This window comes from Hemiscyllium ocellatum, chromosome 31 (assembly GCF_020745735.1).
Source record: "Hemiscyllium ocellatum isolate sHemOce1 chromosome 31, sHemOce1.pat.X.cur, whole genome shotgun sequence".
Classification (NCBI taxonomy): Eukaryota; Metazoa; Chordata; class Chondrichthyes; order Orectolobiformes; family Hemiscylliidae; genus Hemiscyllium; species Hemiscyllium ocellatum.
Window position 1 is genome coordinate 36,707,312 of NC_083431.1, and position 22,156 is coordinate 36,729,467.

Here is a 22,156-nt window from a genome sequence, read left to right on the forward strand (position 1 = left end):
GAGAATGTATAATTATGGGAATTGTGGATCTAGGTGATTGTATTAGGAATCTGTGATCAATCTGTTTACGGAAATGGAAACTAAGATGTGGCAAGAAGGAAGGTGACTGAGATAGAATGGTGTTCAAGGTGTCATTTGTGTAGTGTATGGAGATAAAATTTTTGTATCTCATATTTGGAAACTGTGGCAATCAAGCCATAAATTGAATTGCTATTTGAATTAGTGTACTTTTTGTAATTAACAATAAAGCAATAGCATAAAAGATGCAGCGACGTCACAGAAGAGTAGAATCTGCTATGCAGAATGAGGCTATTTGGCTCTTTTGAATCTTCACTGATCATCTGAAGAGCAGCCCACTCAGCCCCGTAACCCTGCATGGCTAACCACCTAACCTGCACATCCCTGGACACTACGGACAATTTTTTTGGCATGGCCAATCCACCTAACCTTGCATATATTTGGACTGAGAAGAAACTGGACTTCCTGGAAGAAACCCATGCAGGCATGGTTGCCCAAGGCTGGAATCAAACTCAGGCCCATGGTGCTGTGGGGCTAACCATTGTGCCACTCACTTAAATAATTTATGAAGGCCATTAAGGATTTGATCGCCACAAGTTGTGATTTGCTTGAGTTTTTTTCATAGAATTCTTACAATACAGATAGAGACTGATTCATTGAGTCAGCACTGACCCTCTGAAGAGCATCCTGCCCAGGATTCCCATTCCCCCTCACCCTATCCCCATAATCCCACATTTAACATGGCTTATCCAATTAGCCTGTACAACTATGGGCGGCACGGTGGCACAGTGGTTAGCACTGCTGCCTCACAGCGCCAGGAACCTGGGTTCAATTCCCAACTCAGGCGACTGACTGTGTGGAGTTTGCACGTTCTCCCCGTGTCTGCGTGGGTTTCCTCCGGGTGCTCCGGTTTCCTCCCACAGTCCAAAGATGTGCGGGTCAGGTGTATTGGCCATGCTAAATTGCCCATAGTGTTAGGTAAGGGGTAAATGTAGGGGTATGGGTGGATGGCGCTTCGGCGGGTCGGTGTGGACTTGTTGGGCCGAAGGGCCTGTTTCCACACTGTAAGTAATCTAATCTAATCTAAACTCTGGACGCTTCAGGGCACCAAACCTGCACATTTTTGGACTGAGTAAGCAAGAGCACATGGAGGAGCTCCAAGCAGACAATCACCTTGGCTGGAATCAAATCTGGGAACCTGGCATTGTGGGACAGCTTTGCTAACCATTGTGCTGTCCTAATTTATTAATTGTTTTCATTCTTTTAGATGGCATTCCTGAATGCTAATTTCATTATTTTAAAGTCTTTATAGTATCTGCCTTAGCTCAGTGATAGCAATCTCCTTTCTTGAACCAGGAAATCATTGTTCAAGCCCTTCTCCGGAAATCTCTACACTTAATCTGCTCAGGGCAGATCTGTTGAGCTCCGCACTGCTGGAAGTTCTTTCTTTCAGGTAAGATGTTAAACTAAAAGCCAAAATAATTGTGGATGCTGTAAATCCGAAGCAAGAACAGAAATTGTTGGAAAAGCTTAGCAGACCTGGCAGTGTCTGTGGGGAGAAATCAGAGTAAACATTTAACTAAGTTAAACTTTGTTTTGAGGTGAATGTTAAAGGTCCATCTTGACACTAAATTAGGAAAAACTGGTGCGGTCTAACTTCCTGATCAATTTCTGTTCATCATTCTCACCATCAAAACATTATCTGATCATTTACATCTTTGTGGGATGTAAGTTGATTGCTGTATTTGCCATCATAATCTAACAAAAAAGCACCTAATGGGCTGTGAAATGATTTGAGAAGACTAGAAAACATGTGCATATAAACGGTTGATATCGTTTTTCTGACGCAGGTCATCTTGAATGGTGTGGAACTGCTGAATGATACACTTTTGCTTCTTGGAAACTAATTCAATGTTTGGCATGTAAGATTGAAACCAGAATTGTGGAATGCACTAATCTATATATATTAGTTCATCAGTTACATCTTTGCTGTCCTTGGTTATCCACAGATAAATGGAAGAAATGCCACTTGTCGTACTGAATACTTGGTTTGAGGTATTTGAAATAAAACACCCCACTGATCCGAGTTAAAGCAACAATAAAAGTAAAACTTGTTAATTGCACAGTCTATAATGACAAATTTACTTTCTTTAAAGTCTGGTTGTAGTGTGCTATTAAATTTTAGGCTCACATTGCCATTCTGAGGTGATGGGATTTTTCTGTTGTGTGCATTGCAATGTAACATACAGGTTCGGTTATGATGATGGGGAGGCAATTCTGGTGGTATTCTCACTTGAACGATCAATCCAGAATCTCAGCTGATGTTCTGCGGGTCCTGGTTTCAGATCCTGCCACAGCAGATGGTGGAATTTGAATTTAATGTTAAAAAATATGTGGAATTAAGAATCTACTGATAACAATGAAAGCATGGTTGATTGTCAAAGAAACCCATCTTGTCGACTGATGTCCTTCAGGGAAGGAAATATGCCATCCTCACCTAGTCTAGCCAACACTTGTGACTCCAGACCTATGGCGATGTAGTTAACTTCAAGTGCCCTCTGGGCAATTAGGTATGGATAATAATTGGTGGTTGAACCAGTGGCATCAGTATCCTGTGAACAAATTTTAAAATTCTGTGACATAAGTATATTAAAGGTTGCAGTAGACTTTCAATTACTTAGGGAACTAAGGTGACAGGAAAAAGGCAGGATGAAGAAGTTAAGGGTTATCTGATAAGCCATGATCTTATTGAATGGTGGAGAAGACTTGACGGGATGTATGGTCTACTTCTTCTCCTTTGTCTTATCGTCTTAGAACAATTTATTTGCAGGTTAAATTCTGTAGTTGAGAAATGAAAGCTGCTGATAGTGGTGATATTTGACATTATAATATATGCTGTCCAACTCTCTTGCTGTTTGAATCCAATGTGGATGAATTTGACGATTAATTTAAACTACAACAGCAGCTTTTTATATAAAAAAAATGTAAAGCCGGTTTGTTTTTTTGAGATTAATTAATTTGAAACTTTTGATGCTCCCCCTCTTCTAAATCAAGCAGAAAGTTGGTATCAAAGTTCCTCATTCTGGCCCTTATTTGTGGCAGGGGAAAATGTACCAGACTATGGCTCTTTTCCCCAAATTCAGCAGTATTCAAGTGAAAAAGTATCAGCTGGCACACAATTCATGAGTATAGTGCGAGCACTGAGAGAAATTCTATATATGAACAATAGTTTGGAAAATATTCAAAGAGCACAGTTAACTGGATATTAGTGCTTGCTGGTTCATCTTGCTGTTTGGTCGGTGTTTTATTTGAAAAGAATTCTCCTAAACATCGAGCTACATTTTAGAATTAATTTTACAGAATAAATATAGACTGGTTCTTGCAGCATAACGTGTATAGTATAAGAGGAGAACTTGACCCATGGAGTCTGCTTCACCATTTGATTATGACTGATATGTTTCTCAACTCCATTCTCCCCTGTCTCCCTCTAACCTTTGATCCCCTTGACAATCAAGAGCTTATCTATCTCTGTCTTAAATGCACTCAATGACTTGGCCTCTACAGCCCTCTGTGGCAGTGAGTTCCACGGATTTACACACCTTCTGGCTGAAGAAGTTACCCCTCCTCTCAATTCTAAAGGGTTATCCCTTTGCTCTGAAGCTATGCCCTGACGACCTAGCCTCTCCTACTAGATATATTTCCATTAGTCTGTTCTATCAGGCTTCTCAGTTGGAGAAACTTTTATAAATTTCAATTAAATCCCCCTCATTCTTCTAAACTGCATCGATACAGACCCAACAGTTCTTGATATGACAAGCCCTTTATCCCCAGTATCATTACTGTAAACCTTCTCCACACCCTCTCCAAAACCAGCGTGTATATCCCGCCACTGCTCAAAAGGGGCACAAATGAGTCTGACCAAGGCCTTGTAAGGCCTTGGCAGTATTTGAGTCTTCTCAGTGTGAAACATTGCATTTGCCTTCCTAACTGCTAACTAAGCATGGAAGTTAACCTTAGAGAATTGTGAACTAGGACTCCCAACTCCCTTTGGTGCTTCAGATTTCTGAAGTGTTTCCCCATTTTGAAAATAGTCTCTGCACTTCTGTAGGAAGAATAGAAGCAAAATCTCACACTTTGCCAAGTTGTATTCCATCTGCCACTTCTTTGTCCACTCTCCTAGCCTGTCCTTTTGCAGCCTCCCCACTGCCTTAACATTACCTGTCATAGAATCATGGAATTCTCGCAATAAGGAAAAAAGTCTGTACCAACCCTCCAAAAAGCATCCCATCACTGCCTACCCTTTTCCCGTAATGTCACATTTATTGTGGCTAATCCACCTAGCCGTGTAGATCCCTGGCCATTATGGACAATTTAGTATGGCAGATCCACCTAACCTACACATCTTTGGACTACTGTTGCTGCTTGAACATTTTCCCTGCTGGATTCCTCTTCTAAAGTAGACAGGCAGGAAGCTGGAAGAACACAGCAAGCCAGGCAGTATCAGGAGATGAAGAAGTCAACTTTTCAGGTGTCACCCTTCTTCATGACTGGGGGTGGGTAGGTATGGGAGCTGCAGATCAATGGAGAAGCGGGGTGGGAGTGGTGAAGTGGGGATAGGTGATGATGTAGAGAGTACGACCTGATTGGTCAATGGGAAGGATGGATCCAGGATGGGGAGGGGCTGGGAAGGGAGTCAGGGGGTAGGGAAGAAGGTTATTTGAAATTGGAGAACTCAGTGAGTCCTCTGGGCTGTAGGATACCCAGGTGGAAGATAAAGTTTGTTCCTCTAATAGGCACTGTGATTTGTTTTGACAATGGAGGAGGCAGAGGATGGTCATGATGGAAAGGGAATGATTGGAGGAATTGAAATGGACGGTGACTTGGAAGGTCTGGTCGGTCCCTGCGGACCCAGCTGTGAGGCTCAGTGAGCCATTTCCTAAGTTTATGTTCAGTCTTCCTGATGTAGAGAAGATCACATTGGGAGCACCTTCTAACCAACTCAGGCCAGCTCCTCCGTTATATCTTTGCAGTTACCTTTACTCAATACTTTATCTCTGATTCAAGCTTCTTCCTCTCAGGGTTCCTTTACCTTAAGATACCTCATCAAGTCTGCCTCAGTGGACATTACCAAATCCAGAAATGCCTGTTCCCTGGTAGGCAACATCACAAACTGCTTACAAAAAAACCCATCTCACATATATTGCACAAAATGGGTCTGCTACCAACAGTTCATGTGTGTATTGAAGAAACCCCAATAATTATCTTAATAGTGCCTTTCTTTCATGCCTTTTTTACCTCCTTATCATCCAGGCTACTGCTGTGAGGCCTAGCCATTTAACTTGATTTCTTACTAGCAAGGCAACCCTGTCCCCTTTGCCCAGCAGCCTGTCCTTTCAGTAGGGCACCTATCTTGGGTATTGGTAGCGTTGTTCCCCTTGCAGTTGCATCTCTGATGCCCATAACACTGTAGCTGCCAATTTGAATCTGTGCTACAAATGCATTTACATTGTTTCGTATATTGTGCGCATTTAAGCACAACATCTTCAGTCCTGTATTAATCACATTCCCTCTCATAGTTGTCCCCTTATTTGCTGTGCCTGAAGTTAGATTCCTGACCCTTTTTCCCTACAGAGTAGAAGAAATATACTCCAGACAATATACTTTGAGCAAAGCTATTCCTGTAGCATGTTTCTACTTGAAAGTCGTTTCAACCACACTGCTTAATTGGCAGGTTTCGTAATTGATGCAAGATTTTACTTTTGTCACAAATATTTGTGCTGTACTCAGTGCAAATACAGCAGTTATACTTTAATAGTTACAGCGATATTCCTTGTAATATTCACAGCAGTTTTGCAGAAAAAAGTTTTGAGGTATCAGTGACTCTCAACAACAGCAACATTCTTGTAGATTGTGCAATGCTGTCCAAGAACGTAGCACCACTCACTGAGATACACTGTTCTGTGATCTGAAGCATCTGCTGCACCTGCTAAACAAACACTACCTATGGGTTGTGAATGCTGTCCAGTGGAAAGCACTCCTCCCCTTAGTGCCGTAACAATTCCCTGCAGCACTCCCTTTTTCCATAAGTTAAAAATTGTGTTGCTTTGTTTCTTTCTTCATTGATATTGCCCGACAATTTACAATCTTTGTTTTCACAGAAGTCCTTTAAATAATGAGACAAAGCAGGATGCTGTGTCATTAATTTATTGAAGCAGGTTTATTTGGGTTTTTGATAGACAAGGGACTGAAAAGTTAGGGATTGTGGACAGGAAAGTGATCAGACATGATCATAAATGTTCAGACCAGGCTCTGAGGCTGAATTGCCTATTCCTAAGCCCTACATTTAAGGATTGGTATGGTGCCTGGTGCTGCAAAGTGTTAGATGCAAACTTTTTGAAGGGAGAGTCAACAACTGTGCAAACATTAAGGGCTAATTGCCTTTTATATTATATCCTCTTATGCAGATAATTATTTTGAAAAGAGGGACTTTTAGGGTTTTCATGTTGCAGTGGTAGTATCCCTTGCCCATGTTCAGGTTCCCCTATTCCACATGTATAACATATCCGAACAGACTTATTAGAAATACTGAGAAGGCACTGAATAGCCTTCTGAGTGCAAATGCTATACTACAAAATAGAGAATTGCATTAAAGTAATGGTCAAAAATGGTGTTGATAACAGTTTTAAAAATTTAATGTTTTAAAACCAAATTCCATTTCGTGTTAAATTTTAAACTTTTAAAATACTTAAGTAATGTCCACAAAAGAAGGGCTTATGCCCGAAACATAGATTCTCCTCCTTGGATGTTGCCTGACCTGCTGTGCTTTTCCAGCACCACACTCTCGACAGTGTTCACATATGACAGGTTTACTTTTTACCAATGTTTTGACATGTTATGTTGCTTTATGCAACTTCATTTTGGGTAAGAAGCATATTTCAACATCTTCAGTGGGGGAAAAAATTAAAACACTGTATTTAAAGATTTTTCAAGAATCAAAGCATTGGTAAATTTTGTGTCTTGCAGCATCTGTGCAAGAGAAAGAGTCAACTTGGAAGTGGCGTTCCAAAGAAATGTCATGTGGACTCAACATTAACTCTTTTTTCTCTCCACTGTTTCTGACAGACATGTTGAGTTTCACCAGAATTTTGTTTTTATTTCAGCATCCACTATGCTTTGCTTCTTGACTGTATTTTAAAAAGGCTTGTCGCATTGACAATAACTTGATTGTAGGTGTTTTGAAGGTCTATCTAATTTATGTGTTGTGTCAGTATCTGCCAATGCCAGAGTGGCCCCGCACCTGTGCAGATGCTGCAGGTGATGTTACACCACTGCCTCATGGATTTCTGATTCAGAGAGGGGGGTGGCATTGAATGGTTAAAATTATTCACAGTCCCTGCAGAACAATGCTCATTTTAATTTAATTAATCATCTAATTGTAGACCCCTCTGGTACATCGTCAGAGTATTAGTGAAAATTTGAATATCGCATCAATCAAATCAAATGTCTTTCAAAGAATGAGTTTTAATATACGATCATAAGTAAGTCAATCAGTCCATCGAATCTGCTCTGCCATTCAATCATGAATGATAGGTTTCTCAACCCTTCTTCTGCTTTCTCCCCATCATCCTTGATTCCCCTTCATACTCGAGAACCTAACTATCTCAATCTTAAATATACTCAATGACCTGGCCTCCACAGCCTTCTGTGACAATGAATTCCATACATCCACCACAAGGTGAAGGAGTTTCTCCTTCTCTCCCTTCCAAAAGATCATCCCTTTACTCTAAGGCTGTGCCCTATTCTCTCCTACCAATGAAAACATCTTCCCAACATTTACTTGTCCATACTCGTTAAGTATTCTGTATGTTTCAATTCGACCCCCCCCCCAAAATATCCTTCTAAACTCCATTGAGTATAGGCCCATAGTCCTCAAACTTTCCTCATATGTCAAGCTTTTCTTTCCTGGGTCCATTCTTGTGACCGTCCTTTGAACCCATTCCAGGGCCAGTACATCCTTCCTGAGATATGGGACCCAAAACTGCACATGATACTCCAAATGTGGTCTAACCAGAGCCTCAGAATGACTCTGAGAAGTACATCTCTCTGCTTTTATATTCAAGCTCTCTCAAAATAAATGTCATTGTTGCATTTGTCTTCCTAACTACTGACTCAACTTGCTAGTTTACCTTGAGAGAATCCTGGACTAGAACTCCCAAGCTGTTTGCACTTCACACGTGAATTTAGAAAATAGTCAATTCTTTTATACTTGTAACCATGTCCTCATGATCTCTCACTCTCCCATGTTATACTCCATCTGCCCACTCTCCTAACCTGTCGAAATCCTTCTGCAGCCTCTCCACATCCTTAGTCTACCTGTCCCTCTACCTATGTTTGTATCATGTGCAAACTTAGCCAGAATGCCTTCAGTTCCTGCATCTAGATCGAAAATGTATAAAGTGAAAAGTTTGATCCCAACACAGTGAGCCTTGTGAAATATCACTTGTCATCGTATGCTATCCTACCAGACAGCCAAACTTCTAACAATACTAGCACCTTGCTATTCAGGTTAGCTCTGTCTCCTTTTTGAAAATTAGTATTGGGTTAACTTCTTGAGTCTTCCAGTACATATACCATGTCAGTAGCACCCTAAAATATGTCTGGTCCTTCTATCCTTTCCACACCATCTTGATTGTTAGTTTATGATTCCTAATTTTTACACAAATTTTATTTTTTGCTTTTCAAATTACAGAATTTATCTGCTTCCAATATTCTTGTAAACCAGAAGCAGCGTCTGTCCACTAACTCTAATGACTTGCTCTTGTGTCCTTTCTTGGAGCTCAGTTGACAATCAAAACTTTTTTTCTAATATGTCGATAATATTTTTGAGGTATATTCCTTAGCTTGCTTTTCCTGAAGAAACACTTTTCTTGACAGTTTAGTATGCTTGTTTGAACCACTTGCATTTTTATTTGGTCAATTAAACATGGGTATACAGCTCTGATTGCACGTTCACATTTAACACACCATTTTGATCTGGATTGTGTTATTTTTATAAGTAGAATGTGGCACTGCTTTTCCCCTTTTAACCGGAAGATTATAAAATAATGCAACTAATGTGTTAAATAATCAGGAATATTTGATTTGTGCAATGGAAAAGATAGATCCTAGTTGCTTTGGTTATAGCTTGGAATCCTTTAACTGCGGGTGACTATTTAGCACGGTGCTTTAATGTGCTGGATGTCTTGAAATGCATAAAGGTGGATAAATCCCCAGGACTTGATCAGGTATACTCTAGGACTCTTTGGGAAGCTAACAAAGTGATTTCTGGGCCTCTTGCTGAGATGTTTGTATTATCGATAGTCACGGGTGAGGTGCCGGAAGACTGGATGTTAGCTAATGTGGTGCCACTGTTTAAGAAAAGTGGTAAGGCCAAGCCAGAGAACTATAGACTAGTGAGCCTTACGTCGGTGGTGGGCAAGTTGTTGGAGGGAATCCTGAGGGACAGGATGTACGTGTATTTGGAAAGGCAAGGACTGATTCAGGATAATCAGCATCGCTTTGTGTGTGGGAAATCATGTCCAACAAACTTGATTGAGTTTTTTGAAGTAACAAAGAGGATTGATGAGGGCAAAGCAGTAGATGTGATCTGCATGGATTTCAGTAAGGCATTTGACAAGGTTCCCCATGGGAGACTGATTTAGCAAGGTTAAACTTCTCGGAATACAGGGAAACTAGCCATTTGGATACAGAACTGGCTCAAAGGTAGTGAAGGAGGAGGGTTGTTTTTCAGACTGGAGGTCTGTGACCAGTGGAGTGCCTCCAGGATCGGTGCTACTTTTCATCATTTATATAAATGATTTAGATGTGAGCATAAGAGGTACAGTTAGTAAGTTTGCAGATGACACCAAAATTGGAGGTGTTGTGGACAGCGAAGAAGGTTACCTCAGATTACAACAGGATCTTGGCCAGATGGGCCAATGGGCTGAGAAGTGGAAGATGGAGTTTAATTCAAATATATGTAAGGTGCTGCATTTTGGGAAAGCACCTTTATACATTTAATGGTAAGGTCCTAGGGAGCATTGCTGAACAAATAGACGGCACGGTGGCACAGTGGTTAGCACTGCTGCCTCACAGCGCCAGAGACCTGGGTTCAATTCCTGCCTCAGGCAACTTTCTGTGTGGAGTTTGCACATTCTCCCCGTGACTGCGTGGGTTTCCTCTAGGTGCTCCGGTTTCCTCCCACAATCCAAAAATGTGCAGGTTAGGTGGATTGGCCACGCTAAATTGCCTGTAGTGTTAGGTGAAGGGGTAAATGTAGGGGAATGGGTTAGGGTTGGTTGCTCTTTAGAGGGTTGGTGTGGACTTGTTGGGCCGAAGGGCCTGTTTTCACACTGTAAGTAATCTAATCTAATCTAAGTGCAAGTTCATAGCTCCTTGAAAGTGGAGTTGCAGGTAGATACAGGTACATAGGATAGTGAAAAATGCGTTTGGTATGCTTTCCTTTATCAGTGAGAGTATTGAGTACAGAGGTTGGGAGGTCATGTTGCGGCTGTACAGGACGTTGGTTAGGCCGCTGTTGGAATATTGCGTGCAATTCTGGTCTCCTTTCTATCGGAAAGATGTTGTGAAACTTGAAAGGGTTCAGAAAAGATTTACAAGAATGTTGCCAGGGTTGGAGGATTTGAGCTGGAGGGAGAGGCTGAACCGGCTGGGGCTATTTTACCTGGAGCGTCAGAGGTTGAGGGGTGACCTTATAGAGGTTTACAAAATTATGAGGGGCATGGATAGGATAAATAGACAAAGTCTTTTCCCTGGGGTGGGGGAGTCCAGAACTAGAGGGCATAGATTTAGGGTGAGAGGGGAAAGATATAAAGAGACTTAAGGGGCAATTTTTTCAGCAGAGGGTGGTACGTCTATGGAATGAGCTGCCAGAGGAAGTGGTGGATGCTAGTCTGATTGCAACATTTAAAAGGTACTTGGATGGGTATATGAATAGGAAAGGTTTGGAGGGATATGGGCCAGGTGCTGGCAGGTGGGACTAGATTGGTTGGGATATCTGGTTCCATGGACGAGTTGGACCGAAGGGTCAGTTTCCGGGCTGTACATCTCTATGACTCTACGATGAGATGAAGAATAGATGACTGCAATTGCATTTTTGCCATGTGTCTGTAATTTCTAATACAGAAGTAAAAGCAAATACTGGAAAATGATGTTGGAAACCTGAAATTAAAGTACGTCTTGCAAATGTGTGGGAAGATTTTCAGATCGATCAGTTTTCTTCAAAACTGGAAGAAGTTGAGTTGTAACAACGTACATTTCCACGGCTGGGATCCAAGTGCGCAACGCCAAGATTTAAAGTCCATTTTTTAATTTATGGTGCCGCTTTCATCGAACATTTGATAGTGTACTGTCCAATGCAATTGGAAAGGAGACGGTTGTGTTTGACTGGAATTTAGTAGAAGTAGTCAGCAGTTTACGTTTCGATGTGCATGAGGTTTGTACGCACTACACTTTCCCTCTTGGCCACAATGTGGGTGCCTGGATTATTTGGATAGGGATTGGCAGCAGGCGCGGCCTCCCCACGGTACTTCACAAATCTATTATACTCTGATGTTTCCGTAACCAATAAAGTTGTGTTTTTATTTTGATCCCATCTTCTGAAAGGGTGGGTTGTGCTTGAAAGTTGTAAAGTCTCTGAAGCTTGCAAAGTTCAGTGTTCACTTTACAAAAAAAGTGCCGCAACATACAGATACTTGTATCCAGAGTGTCTCCGAAAATAGGACCAAAGCCTCTGCGGTTTGGGAGAAAATTGTATCATGTTACAGACGTTATGGGGCCTGTACCTCTTTTCCAATTGTTCAACACATTCCTATTAAGCTGGCCACGTCTTTCACGTTCTGGCTGTGCCTATGGAACACGTTGTACTCTAATCGGGGAGCTGACACGTCTTGCAGTTCCAAGCTACGCCTTCCCACGTTTGTGGGATGGGCAAGTGCAGTGAAAACGTTTAAGAAAGTCGCACTGTGAGGTTAAACTGCAACCAGTACTCAAACTGACTGTTCGGTGAGTAATAAAAAGAAGAATGGATGCCATGTTTACTTTACAATTAATTAAAATACAAGTCTGCGTTTTATATTTGCACGACCTAAGTCTGCGATTGTTTTGCAATTAGAAGTGAAAGCATGAAAGCATTTCCATTTCGATATTTGTTCATTTCCAGGACTGGCTGAAATACTTGCAGTGCATACCCGATGGTTTGTGATCTCTTATAATTGGTTCAGACAGAATATTTATTAATTCATTGTGGAACGTTGTACCTTTCACAAATTTGGATTATGCAAGAAGACATTTTAAATAAAGTGAAACTGACTTCAGTATAAAGGTGTCCGTACATATAGGTCCTCCTGGTGGCCGCCGCAGTGCTTCAGTTTTATTGCACGTAGAGAATTGTAGTTTGTCTTAAAATGTTGCTTTACACAAATGATCTAAGTGACGTCAGCAAACTGGTGGGAAAAGCGGACTTGGATTGAAAGTCTTTGATACAAATACCGCAATAAATCTAAAAATCGTTGAAGCGCATCGTTTGGTTCTAACTAGGACTGATACCCGTACCATATGACTAAGTTCTGAAATGAGCAGCAGTTGCACGTCCATTTTGCTGAACTGTCACATCTGCAAATCCCGACTAGTTAACCGAGCCCTTGCCCAATTTACAGATAAAGGGATTCCACCCTGCGTTGGTCTGACTCTAATTTGTGCAAAGTGAATTGGTGGTGATACAAATATATATATTTAATCATGTGTGTGTACATTGAGAGATTTCGGTAATTTGCCGCTGATCTTTAGTGTCCGAAGAGCAACATAAAGGCTATTTAATTAGGCACCAGGAAAGTCAAGATCAACAACCTGCAATCATGCCTAGATGGCCTGTAAATGATAATATGGGAGGTCTGCTAATTTCTTCAGAAGCAAATTAGTTAGACAGATTTCCGATGACCTTGTGGATTCTGTCTGAAAAGCACAGATTGGAAATTTATAATGTGTGTTTGCTAATTGATGAATATGCTCTGTTATTGGCTTCAGTTGTGTGATTTTTCTTTATTCATCCTTTCATGTTTCAAATTATTGATCTTTGGCAATGCAGTTAAATTTTGAAATTTTCTTTAAAATAAAGTAACGAACGTAACAGTACAAATGATCTAGAGCACTCAATCCACTTTGGCAAGCTTGACAGATCATGTAGCTCTTGTGCTCCCAGAGTTCACGTACTGCTGGTGCAGTTTGTTCAACTAATTATTCAACCCAGGACACTCCAGTGGTAGAAGATTATTTCAAGAAAAGAGATTGTATGAAATGGTCATTGATATCGCATGATTGTTTCAAATTAAGTCTCTGAACCTTTTCCTTTAGATGTCTTCACTGTTGGTGCAAGTTGAGTCAGACTTTTTTCTGTCACTGTAGTGTATCACCACAAAAAAAGTGTTAATGTATAAGTTTCCTTTGACTTATGTTTGACCACTTTACAATAACAAGACCAAATTTCTCAAAGTCATTTGTCACCTTGAACTTAGTTTTCAGGCCCAATTGGTGCTGATATTGTTTGTGAACTCTTGGTAGATGCTGAGAAGTTGTCAAGAGATTTGGGTAGTCTGTCTAAAACCTTTGTTTCTTTTTGCTGCATGTGCAATGCAATGGAATAGTTAGTGACTTCATTTTGTAAAGGCGAATGTTTGTCACTTCTGGTACGCAATTGTGTATGATACTGTGGGTTTATGCTGTTTTACAAGTAGCACACATTTCCATTCTTCAACATCAAGCAGTGCACCAAATTATTGATATTCCATTGTCCTGAACATTAAATATGTCAAATGGACCAATTCAAGACTGAGACCTGAATTCTTGATTTGTCCATTTGGAAAGAAAAGAAATTTGTTGAAGATCTGTGGATTTACACAGAAGCACAAATTTCCTGGTTTGACTGGGAAAGACCAACCACGCTATTGAATCTCATTGCTTGGTTATTTTGCACACTCTACAAAGCAGCCAGCTATGTTTATTTTTCTACCTTAATTGCTATATTTCCTCAACTATTTCATAAAGCAAGCCAGTTGCTTAAAATTATTAAAAATCAATTTTAGGTATTTTAGTATGTCCACTGTAAATAACTTGAAATAATATATTTACTTGAAAAGAATTAATAGAGTTTACATTTTTGATCAAGACCCTTTTTCTTTAAAAAAATAAAATGACTTAACAATTTGAATCACCCTTACTGCCCTTTTGTTTACGTTTTTGGCTAGTTTGAGGTACAGTGGCCAAAGTTGAACTCAGCACTTTTAGGGTGCAGTCATAGTAACACTTTTGAATTGAAGAGTTCAAAATTACCATGCTAATCTAACTCAAATGCAGTGATGTCCATTCCAGCAGAGAATCTGTTTCATTACTTGGGCATGATATTGCATGAAGTATGTCAAATCTCATCTGTTGAAATTTCTGTCTTTATATGTGATTGATGTGTTTCTTTTTGAGTAGGTGGGAAACTAGCCTTGGAGTACTGGTGCTAATAAATAGATGTACAGAGGAACCTCGATTTATCCAAACGGCACAGGCAGGGAATATTTTGTTCGGATAATCGAATGCCGGATAACACTGTTTAGCCAAGCATCGGGGCCTTGCGATCTTGTTCGGATAATCAAATGCCGGGTAATAGAGGTTCCTCTGTAGAGGAAAATGTCATTAGGCCTCATTTTGGATCATTCATGCAAATAGATAGTATCGTTCATATTACACAAATGAACTGTTTCATGAGTGATTTAATAGATTATGGCTTAATTATGTGGAAGTTCATTCCAAGTATTGTTCGCTATTTATGTAGTGAATTTACTGAATTCTACCCTGAATTCAAATTTTACTTGGTGGTTTGAAATTTAGTCTCTTAATTCAAATTGATTTAGGAATATTGAGTAGACAATTAAGCCTTGGGAACCTGTTCTTGCAATCAGTGAGATCTAGCCAACTCCATAAATACCAGCTTTAAAATTCTGAAGTAGCATTCTTGATTTACTGCTTTACCATTTGCTTTCTTATGTTAGATTAGTGAATTCCTTTCAGTGAAATGTCTGAGTTTCTCTAGTCTTTGGGATCAATATTTTGCCTTGTTTAAGGCTTACTTGCACAGATTGAATATCTTCCTTATGTTACTGACCTGAACTAAATCTGTAGCTTGAAATGCAACTTGAGCAGCACACATCAAGTTTAGTTTTTTTTGTCTCTGTAGTTTAGATTTGATTGCTCATTACTGTTGTATAGTGATTCAGCTTGTTGAGCATTTGGTCTGCTGAAATGACCTATTTGGTTGTAACTATTTCCATTGTTGATTTTAACATTATTTGTGAACTATGTGACCTGTTATTTTGATTTGCATTGTAAAATTTATCATTGAAAATATAAATGTTCAGTGCTGTTAAAGGGGATTGCTTTCATAGTCAGAAAATGTTTGTAGTGTACTGCTGACTGAAATTACAGGTCACAAACTGAATTCAGTAGAAATGAAGACCAAATTCTGTGTAATCAGTATAATTTTAAGTTTCACTAACCTCTGTTTCATGTTGGTCTGTCAATTCATATTCTCATGCTTTTTTCACACCTCTTCACATGAGCGATCTACTGTAAAAGAAAGGAAAGCATACCCAATACCACCTTCACTAATCGATCTCTCTGTGAACACACCATAACCTGTCCTAAGATGCACCATGGCCAACTACTTTTAAATGCGCAGTTTTTAAACAAACTTGGTGGGCAGTTTCTACGTGGAGAGCTCTGAAGTTTTAGTGAGATAAGTGATGTTGACTTATTTAAAGATAATGTTTTATAAGGGAAGAATTGAATAACTGGGACAATTTATTAAGCAAAGTCAAAAGGAAATTTATGCTGTTTCAGCTTGGAACCAGGAAAAAAGAAATCAACTAAAGCTCACATTTCTGAGTATTGTTTCTGGAAATGTGTACTTTGGGTGGGGAAAGACTGGCATAGCTGTAAGAGACAAATGGTCATACAACCCATTGATTTTGCATGCCCAAACCAAAATTGGATACTTATATTGGGTGCTAGAAGACCACTGGCATCTAGGAAAGTGTGTGCAGACATGGCTAGATGCTTTCAGGAGATGTGAAAAAAGGGTAGCAAGTTATCTCAGTGATATAAAAGAGAAACATGTTTGTTCTATGAACTTTGGCAAAGATATACTCATACTGACCATTGGTCATATCTGTATGGGAGTGTTGGATTTAGAAGTTGTTACTGCATTACTGAGGCATATTTTTGCAATTTGTGTTATGGCCAGCTAGGAGGTGAAAATAAAATTTTGATAAAAAGGTAACATGGAAAATGAATCTAACCTCAGTGGTAGGAAAACATTTGGGGAAAAAAATTGAAGAACAGAACTAATGTCCACTTGGAGAAACCATGATTAATAAAGGGCAGTTAGTATGGCTTTGTCAGGGAGAGATCATGTCTAACAAGTTTTGAGTTGACAGTGTTTTGTATGAAGGTAGCGCAGTCTACATCAACTTCAATCAGGCTTTTGACGAATTGGTGAGGGGAAATAGGTCAAGAAGAACCCTTGAGATCCAGGGCAATTTGGCAAATTCAATTCAAAATTGGCGTAGTAGCAGGAGGTAAAGGGTGCTGGTTGAAGATTGCTTTTGTCCAGTGGCATAATAGAGGGTTTGAAACTGAGTCTCTCGTTGTTTTGTAATGTATGTTAATGATGTAGACAGAATGTGTAAGATTTTATTGGTAAGTTGACAGATGAAAGAAAATTATGTGGTAAATAATACGGAAGAAAGCTATAAACTGCATAAAGATTAGACAAGTTAGCCATATGGGCAGATCAGTTGTGGATGGACTTTAATCCTGAAAAATGTGACTTGTTTGGGAGGACTACCCAGCGAAAAGGAGTACGTGTTGTGAAACTTGAAAAGGTTCAGAAAAGATTTACAAGGATGTTGCCAGGGTTGGAGATTTAAGCTACAGGGAAGGCTGAATAGGCTGGGGCTGTTTTCCTTAGCGTGTCAGAGGCTGAGGGCTGACCTTTTATAGAAGTTTATAGAATCATGAGGGGTATGGATAGTATAAATAGACAAAGTATTTTCATTGGGGTGGGAGAGTCCGGAACTAGAGGGCATTGGTTTTGGGTGAGGGGGGAGAAATATAAAAGACCTAAGGGACAACTTTTTCACACAGCAAATGGTGCATGTATGGAATGAGCTGCCAGAGGAAGTGGTGGAGGCTGGTACAATTAGAACATTTAAAGGCATCTGGATGGGTATATGAATAGGATGGGTTTGGAGGGATATGGGCAAAGTGCAGGCAAGTGGAACTAGATTAGGTTGGGATATCTGGTTGGCATGAACGATTTGGACTGAAGGGTCTGTTTCCATGTTGTATACCTCTATGACTCTATGATGAATTGTAGGACCCAGAAAAGTATTGAGGATCAGTGGTAGGTTTGATGGTTAGAAGGCAAATAGCATACTTGCCTTCATTAATGAGGCATTGAATACAAGTGCGGGAAGGTTATGATGGAGTTCTACAGAATGTTAGTTAGGCCAAATCTAGAGTACTGTTCACAGTCCCTGTTGCCACATTATTGGAGTGGGTACAGAGGGAGTTCACCAAGCTGTTGCCCATGCAAGAGCATTTCAGCTATAAAAGGTGATTATATAGATTTGGATTGTTTTCCTTGAAGTATGAGAGGCTGAGGGTGGTGTCTTTGGAAACCATTTAAGATGTACAAAATTATAAGGGGCCTTGATAGGAAGAAACTTTTTCCCTTCTTAGAAGATTCAATTACCAATGGGCATAGATTTAAGGTAAGGGGAGGTTTAGAGGGAATTTAAGGAGAAATCTTTCACCCAGAGAGTGGTGGTTCTCTGGAATTCATTGCCTGAAAGAGTGGTAAAGTCAAAGACCATTCGAACCAACTGACATGATTTATGTACTATTGGCTGTTAGATTGCAAGCTAAACTTTAATTAGCTACCTAAAAAATTAGTTATTACTCTCTAACAAACAGCTGTCCCCTCTCCTGCTCCTGTCTGTACCTGAACACCCCTTACTAACTGTTTAAAAAAAACTGAGTCACGATTACCCTGCGCTGCAGTCAGATTTCTTCACCTGTAGCAGTGTTCATTGCACTCCTTTTGCACTGCTTTATACCGAGTTTACTGCACTGCTCACTGACTGCTGAATTCCATCCAGTGTAATTCACAGCAAATACGACTTGCTGCACATTGCTCCCAGTCTGCTTCACAGTGCTGCTGACTGCTGCATGCTCCTTGAAAGATTATGCAAGTTTGGTGACTGTTCATTGCCCTTTTCAGATGGACCTTGATATATAGGGAATATGGCATTTGAATGAAATAACATGAATGCCAATAAAGAATCATGCTTGTAAAGCATGAGTAGTAAAAAAAAGCAGAAAAGCTGTGAGACCTTAGGTTTACTATTACGTTCCTGAGCTATTTAATTTCCATATTATTGTGCATTCCATAAAATGTATTGATGTTTAAAATTGGCAATTAACCATTGAGTAGGTTAAGTAATAAGAATTGAGCTTGAAATAATGCTGAATTAAAGCACCATTGATAGAAAATGGCACAAATATTTGTGCCTGTGTTTATTAATTCTGCCCTGGAATTTTTCATACTGAGGTTGACCTTCCTTCAAATTAATAATGATTTTTCATTATACAGTGGTTGTATCTGCCTATGTACTGCCATGTGGTAATGCCAGCTTATTGCTGCTGATCTCGTTGTTTAGTTGATCCTGGATTGGCTAAATCAGCCAGTGGTAGAGAGATTGAGGGTAGGCTGTTGTAAGCTTGAGGCTGTGGTGCACTCTGTCCCAGAAGAGAGCTTTTTTTTTGTGCTTGCAATTATAATTAAATAAAATGATCAAAATTTGAGTGTCCGTGATTGGAATGTAAACCGCATAGACTAATGGTAGAGGTAAGCAATAATTTATGGAAACCTGTGGCCGAAAGTTGTTTCAAAGAAAAGTGTAAATTTCGGCCAATTACTTGTAACAAAGAGGTGAGTGGTTTATGGATGGATGACACAGGTTTTATGGAAAGTTTAGGGAAATTAATTGTAACATCACTGTGATACATAATTGCAATATAATGAGTTGATAATATCGAAGTATACCTAGAGATTGCTTCTACTTTGGAAACTGTTAAAAATTTATTGCTATGCTCATGAACTGCAGATAGATCTGGCTGTACACGATATGCTGACTGAAATAGCTCAGCGGAACCATTTATGGACGAGAGGTACACTAGCCAATTAGTTAATGGGTTACCCTCAATATGATTGAGTTCCACAATTTTCCTTTTCATTCTCTGTCCTTCTCCCTGAATTGCCATCACAGCTGAGATTCCCATCAGGCCATTAGTCTCCAATAATCAGGAAACTTCATTTTTCCAACAATTTCTATTGGACATTCAGCAGATCATTGGCAGCATCGATGGAGAGAGAGTTGATGTTTCAGGCCCATCTTCAAGGGTCATTGGACCTAAAATGTCAGCACTGCTTTAGCTGCACAGATGCTGCCAGATCGACTGAGCTTTTTCAAGTAATTTCTGTTTGTGTTACTGATTTACAACATCTGCAGTTCTTTTTTTTAAACTTCAATGGCATTTAATGCTAAGATGCTAACTTGTGATTTATCGATCGTTCGGTACAGTGCTATGAGATGAAGGAAAATAGTTTTGTGTCTTGATTATGATTTTTTTCTGTTGATAAGCTTGTTTGAGTTTCTGTGAAGGGCCTGAGTTATTGATGCAATATTGATCAATTTCACATGCTTATTGGTTAGCTGAGGCTCTAATCACTGTTGACACATGTAAAGCTATGCTACACCAGGCATAACCCCTTCAGGGATCAAGGAAGGAATAATAATATGCCAAACCCACCAACAATCTATCTACACAACATTCTCAATGCAAAACCTCAAAACATTGAGCTGGAGTTGGGGAAGTAGATTAGGTTACTTAGTGTGGAAACAGGCTCTTTGGCCCAACAAGTCCACACCGACCCTCCGAAGCGCAACCCACCCATACCCCTACATTTATCTCTTACCTAACCCTATCTTTGGACTGTGGGAGGAAACCGGAGGAAACCCACGCAGACACGGGGAGAATGTGCAAACTCCACACAGTCGGACGCCCACGCCTGCCACCGTGCCGCCCACAATATGGGAAGTGCAAGGCAGTAGTGGACAGAGGTGAATTGAAACATGAGTGAATGAAAAGTTCCAAAAGGTGAAGGCTCTGACAAAACTGATAGATGTGGAGAGATAATTTTCAGTATGCTAAAGGTGGGAAAACAAAAGGTGTCAACAAGGCTGGAAGAGATTCCAAAGGGATGAAGGCAAAAGTATTGGTTGGATGTATTTCATTAAGATTTTGATGTTGATACACTGAAGATCGTGAACGTACCTGGGATAAAACTTGAGTAGCATCTTGTGCCAGAACTAAAGTGTTTGGCTGAGATGCATTTTTGAAGGCTGGAGCTTAGGAGGTCAATCAGTGATCTACGGTAAATAGAGGTCAACCATTTCATATTCTTTGGACACTTTGTTACTCTTTTGTACTCTTAATTTGTTTAGTGGCTTGTGATCAGCACAGATGAGGTATGAGAGAAAAATTAACATTGTTTAGAATATAATTGTGGATTTGGATTTTTACAGTTATAACAAACCAATTGTTTTTGCAGAGCTGAGGAACTGCTAACATGGCTTTGTTTTTATCTACCAAGGTGCTATTCAGAGTGAACGAGCAGTCTCTGCTATCCTGACTTAAGGGGGCTAAGACCATGGGAACAGAGACAGTAAGTAACAAATATTCTTTTGTTCTTAATTTCTTGAATTTTGTCTTTATTTGTTTATGAAGTTTGGCTTCACTAGTTCACCACTAGCTTCTCTTGAGATGGATAATACTTTTCCACCTAACTTGGGAATAACATTTTGAGTTTACATGATTTAATACTTCTGTTCACATGAAGGGGGCACCTGATATTACTTCCTCCTTCTAGAGCAGAAATTTGTCTAATCTTGTCTTGTGGGCTGATTTTCTGAGAATAACCAGTGTTCCAGAAGGCGAATTGAACGATGGAACTGGATCCAATCTTTATATACACCTATATTAATTTATAGAGTTACATATTATAAACATACTGCTCCAAACCTAAAAGACATTTTTTGTCTTGATCTATTAATAGAGCCGAACGTTAATGTCCTCCACCCCCACACAATTAAAATTAATATAGAATTAAGAATATTGTTTCCTTGTACCCTTTCCAGCACGTTAAATCTATGCTATGATGACAAAACCGATGAGACTGTCATCTGACTAGTATACTGCACTAAGTAGTTGTTTGGTGGTATAGAGCTTGCATTGCTGGGGGAGAAAAAGTGAATTGTTTATGAAAATAAAAACAAGAATACTAAGTAGAAAAGCAACTTTTATATTGCGCAAGAGCAGAGTGCTAACTTGTTGCCATGTGCACTCTGGCAGACGCATTACCATGGTGGATACACACACTGATTCTGATTGACTGTTACCTTCAAGGCTTTAAAGCAGTCAGGTTGACTCTGGCTGGAGCATCAAATAAGAGTCAAAATACTGAATAATTAACTCCGAATTGAAGACGTTCCAAATAAATGCAAGTAGCATTCACCGACAAGGTAGATGAATTGATGGCACAGATAGAAGTAAACAGTTGGGATTTAATCCCCATCATGAGATATGACTACGGGATGACCAAAGTTGGAAACGCCATAATCACAGATATTCGACATTGAAGAAAGATGGGCAAACAGTAAAAGATTGGGCAATAAGGAATAGGTTCAGTATATTGGTGAGAGAAAATTTTGGATCAAATAAACAATACAGAATCTGTTTTGGTGGAGTTGAGAAATAGAAAGGGGCAGGAAAAAACTGGTAGGAATACTGGCTACCACACAATCATAAGTTAGGGTACAGTATAATACAGAAAATTAGAGGTGTACAAAAAATGAGGGTGATGCAGTAATCCTGGGTGATTTCAATCTAGCGGGTAATGTAATTGCATGGAAAG

The 22,156-nt window shown here is 39.8% G+C and overlaps 1 protein-coding gene across 6 annotated transcripts in view; it reads left to right on the plus strand.

The window, feature by feature from the left end:
* Positions 1-22,156, plus strand: part of mtmr4 (myotubularin related protein 4) — a 148,687-nt gene that overhangs the window by 32,204 nt on the left and 94,327 nt on the right. For 4 of the 6 annotated variants that reach the window (XR_009646392.1, XM_060848451.1, XM_060848453.1 and 1 more), the window contains exon 2: positions 20,837-20,908. Coding sequence is in view for 5 of the 6 variants with exons in the window: in XM_060848451.1 (XP_060704434.1) it covers positions 20,894-20,908 (15 nt within the window). In the remaining variant the exon portion in view is untranslated. Of the gene's footprint in view, positions 1-12,000; positions 12,082-20,836; positions 20,909-22,156 lie in introns of those variants that run through there. The other 2 variants (XM_060848452.1, XM_060848454.1) reach the window with 1 other exon arrangement.